Source organism: Pygocentrus nattereri, chromosome 2 (assembly GCF_015220715.1).
Source record: "Pygocentrus nattereri isolate fPygNat1 chromosome 2, fPygNat1.pri, whole genome shotgun sequence".
In the NCBI taxonomy this organism is placed as follows: domain Eukaryota; kingdom Metazoa; phylum Chordata; class Actinopteri; order Characiformes; family Serrasalmidae; genus Pygocentrus; species Pygocentrus nattereri.
Window position 1 is genome coordinate 5,962,255 of NC_051212.1, and position 4,348 is coordinate 5,966,602.

The 4,348-nt window shown below is 39.2% G+C and overlaps 1 protein-coding gene across 1 annotated transcript; it reads right to left on the reverse strand.

Annotated features, from left to right (window-relative positions):
• Window positions 1-1,541: 1,541 nt before the first annotated feature.
• Window positions 1,542-3,293, reverse strand: LOC119265155 (regakine-1-like). The gene is made up of 3 exons (XM_037544981.1): window positions 3,170-3,293; window positions 2,122-2,233; window positions 1,542-1,884 (listed from the first exon to the last, which is right to left on the reverse strand). The coding sequence occupies exons 1-3, from the start codon at window positions 3,243-3,245 to the stop codon at window positions 1,782-1,784; spliced, it is 291 nt and encodes a 96-aa protein (XP_037400878.1). The 5' UTR covers window positions 3,246-3,293; the 3' UTR covers window positions 1,542-1,781.
• Window positions 3,294-4,348: the final 1,055 nt, after the last annotated feature.

Here is a 4,348-nt window from a genome sequence, read left to right on the forward strand (position 1 = left end):
CATTACAGGTTTATTTTTATATTACCTCTTGCAGGAGAAACAGTTCAGTCAGCTAATAATACCTGGCTTTATTAAACTTTTGTTGAGTTTAATCCAGATGTTAAAACAGGAGACTTTAGTGTAAAATGGTGGCAAGGCTTAGAGAAGAAGGTGTATTTATTTTATTTTATTTTTTTTTTAAATGTAGTGCCAAAAATGTAAGAAGTTGTGGAATTTCAAAGCTCATATCTCGCTCTATGAGACTATCACTAGATACTACAATCTTACTTTGTTTAGATAGTACATTAAGGCCCACTATAGACAGTCTACAGATGCTTAAATTGTTAAACAGTTAAGTTTACGTTAACTTGCACGTTAAACCAAAAATATAACACAATATTCTTAGACCTGCTAACCCAACTGAACAGCTGCCATGAAGTACTATTGAGTAAATATAATAAACTGGCTTTTCTCAAATAGTGCTGTGTTTAGTGATGATGCTCAATCACACCGATCTCAAATCATGATGTATAAATACAGTGAAGTGCAGTTCTGTCACTGCAGCTTGTGCTCCAATATCACTTTTCATTTCCATGGTAACCACCTGAGAAGTGTTAAAATATTGACAATGGTCTCTAAAATCTTTGTGTAACTGATGGCAGAATTTGGACAGCGGAAATCTACATATTATAGATATATATGAATTTGAAGCTGCTATGTAAAAATACAATACAAAAACATACATAATTAATCTTTTTATTACTTTATTGCAGAAAAAGTGTCAAGACAGAAATTCACTCACATGAGATAAGAAAATGTCAGAGCTGTAGATTCTGGAGTGAAAATCTGTAGATCATGAATTACATTCTTATAAAACCGAACTTCACAAATGTTTTAAAAAAAACCATAATTTGACAAATAACTGTAATCACAGTGTCTAATTTGTCATTTAATGCATTCTTGTCGATCCCAAAACATTCAAAATATTGAAAAACAAACCCATCTAAAGCAGGGGTGCTCAAATTTGGTCCTGGAGGGTTGGTATCCAGCACAGTTTGGTGAATTACCTGCCAAAACACACCTAATTTAACTCATCTGTTAACTGCCTGGTTTAGAGAGAGAGAGAGAGTGTGTGTGTGTGTGTGTGTGTGTTTAAGTGGAGGAACTACTAACCTCTGCCATACATCGGCCCTCCAGGAGTGGAGTTGTGCACCCCCGATCTGAAGAATGTTTGTGTCTAGTTTTAAGTGTTATGTTTAGGTGTGTGTGTGTGTGTGTGTGTGTGTATGTGTATATATATATCACTGTTGTCAGAAGAAAACCTTGTATCTCTATTTTTGTCGTACTTTAGCTCATGTCATAGTTTGAAAATGCCTATAGGTCTTTACATTGTGTGTAAATTTCATGATGAATGGACCAAAAGAAAAACGCAAAATTACTTAGAAAAATGTCTGGTTCCATTGACTTGCATTAAAAGTGTAGGTTTTTTCCTTCTCCTGTAAAGTTACCATATTGGAGATATGAGGTTTTCATCTGACAACATCTTATATTTATATATATATATATATATATATATATGTGAGAGAGAGAGAGAGAGAGAGAGAGAGAGAGAGAGAAAGAAAATAAAGCATGCAGATATAAAATGTACCTCTAGATATAAAATGTTCCTCTAGTCTGTATGGAATTTACTAAAACAACAAAAGCTATAAACATTCACCCAATCAGAGACGACCACACTGCTATAGTAATAATACTGAAAATAGTGGAAAGGAGTTCATTTCCCACATATTTACACATAAGGTTCAGGATGAACCTTCCACAGTTCGACGATCGATTATGTCCATGGCTCGCCTCACCCACTTAAAGCCGGGGTCCACGCACACAGGACCCCTCTTGGTGGTAAAACTGCAGTGAAGGAAAGATGAGCATCAGTGTTTTAGTCTAATAGAGCTGATAGATAATCATATAAAATGTATCTGATTAATATGTATAATATCAGGAAAGCTTTGTAGTGTTAAAGTTTGCAGTGGGTCAAAGTGACAACAGTAAGAGTGAATAGAGAACAGCAGCTTAAATAACTGTATTAAAGTTCGTCTTATTCCAATATTAATAAAGGAATAAAGGACCCGGGTGAGAACTTACATCACTCCAGCTCTTGGACAGTCAGGGTGTGTTTCTTCATACTGAGTAATGTCAGCTACAGGGATTCGTCTGGTATAGAAACTGAAACAGCATTCCTTTGGTGATTTTGCATCTGTGTGAGAAAAAAATATCATAAATAATAAAATGAAGCAGAACGTAGTGAAGAGTGAAGAGGTGCTGTAGTGAAGAGTGAGGAGGTGCTGTAGTAAAGAGTGAAGAGGCGATGTAGTGAAGAGTGAGGAGGTGCTGTAGTGAAGAGTGAGGAGGTGCTGTAGTGAAGAGTGAAGAGGTGCTGTAGTGAAGAGTGAAGAGGCGATGTAGTGAAGAGTGAGGAGGTGCTGTAGTGAAGAGTGAGGAGGTGCTGTAGTGAAGAGTGAAGAGGTGCTGTAGTGAAGAGTGAAGAGGCGATGTAGTGAAGAGTGAGGAGGTGCTGTATTGAAGAGTGAGGAGGTGCTGTAGTGAAGAGGCGATGTAGTAAAGAGTGAGGAGGTGATGTAGTGAAGAGGCGATGTAGTGAAGAGTGAGGAGGTGATGTAGTGAAGAGGCGATGTAGTGAAGAGTGAAGAGGCGATGTAGTGAAGAGTGAGGAGGTGCTGTAGTAAAGAGTGAGGTGGTGCTGTAGTAAAGAGTGAGGCGGTGCTGTAGTAAAGAGTGAGGAGGTGCTGTAGTAAAGAGTGAGGAGGTGCTGTAGTAAAGAGTGAGGAGGTGCTGTAGTAAAGAGTGAGGAGGTGCTGTATTAAAGAGTGAAGAGGTGCTGTAGTGAACTGTAGATGACAGTGTTAGTGAGTGTAATGGTGCTACAGCAGGTGTGACCGTCTCTAACTTCACTCTTCTTATTAACACTGTGAATGAAGCTGCAGTGCTACAGTCTATCAGTTCATCCACACACCACATAATAAACTTGTGCCGTATGTTTATAATCTGATCGAGTCGGAACAGCAAATTAAAGACCAGTTCAACATGTAATAGTTCCAGTTATAATAAACAGACAGAGATGACAGTTTGTGCTATGAAGGAGACAGAAACTCAAACGTGAACTTCAACTTACTCTGTCCCACTGCACCGGACTGAAGGTAGAGGATGACCAGCAGACCCAGGAGGAGAGAACGAGGACGGACGATCATGGCTGCAGCTTCAGCTCCAGGAGATGATGATCAGTCTGAGCAGAGCCGTAAATGAGAGAGATTTTATCTTGCTTTTGGTTTTATAGGTAAGTAAGGGGTGGGGAAATTAGAAGGTAGATAAAAAAAGGTTTTTGTTCCACAGGAAACCCATATGTGGTTCTCACAACTGATACGCTTCAGTCATTAGATGAGATGAGCTAAACTGTTCTATATATGTCCTGCAGAGTGTGAGCTGGTCATGAAATACTGTGTGCCTGAATTAATGCTGATTAAAAATGTATCTTTGATCTTAGTGGAAACACTGCAGCACGGTGAACAAGAGTTCAAGACCCCAAAATCTGGCTGCAAAAATGAGCATCCTTTAGAGCTAAAAGCAATCCTTTGGGCAGCTGGTTGTTACTGAGACGGCTACTGAGATAAGAACTGAGTCAGGGAAAAGACTGAATCTTAGAATTAGACTCTCAGCAAGGACAAAGGAAAGATCTGCTCTGAGAAATGAAGCAGAGGCTGGAGAGACTGGAATTACATCAGATCCTGACCAAATTGAGCAGCTGTATGTTGGGTGCCGGTTGGGGCTTGGACAGATCAGATCAGTGTCAAAGGCTGGATAGATCAGATCCAGGACAGCAGTATCTGCAAAGGATATGCACTCCCAAACTAACCCAAGGCTGTGTGTGTAAAAATTAAGGATGCACTGAAATTTTGGCCACAGAAAATGTTCATCTGAAGTCAAAAAACGGCCAAAAATACAACTTGCATGTTTCAAGCAATTTGACTGCTAATGAAAATGAGAAATGATGATTAACATCTCTGCTCCTTTCCGTCCTCATCACCACATTCAAAAAGTTTGAGCTGTACCAGATCAACATTGAAAATACCCTCTGTGTGGAACTACAAAGTTTCTATGAGCGACATTAGACAAGAGACTAATTTCTAAGAGATTAACTTCTGTTCATGATGAGTGCTATCACATTCCCCTCAGATGTAGCTAAGAGTTGAGAGGATGTGACGTGGTATGTGATAGCAGACGGAGGAGAGCATTAAGAGAGTGAAACTGGCACACGGACAGCTCCTCTAAGGAGGGTAGTTTAATTTGCTAAGAT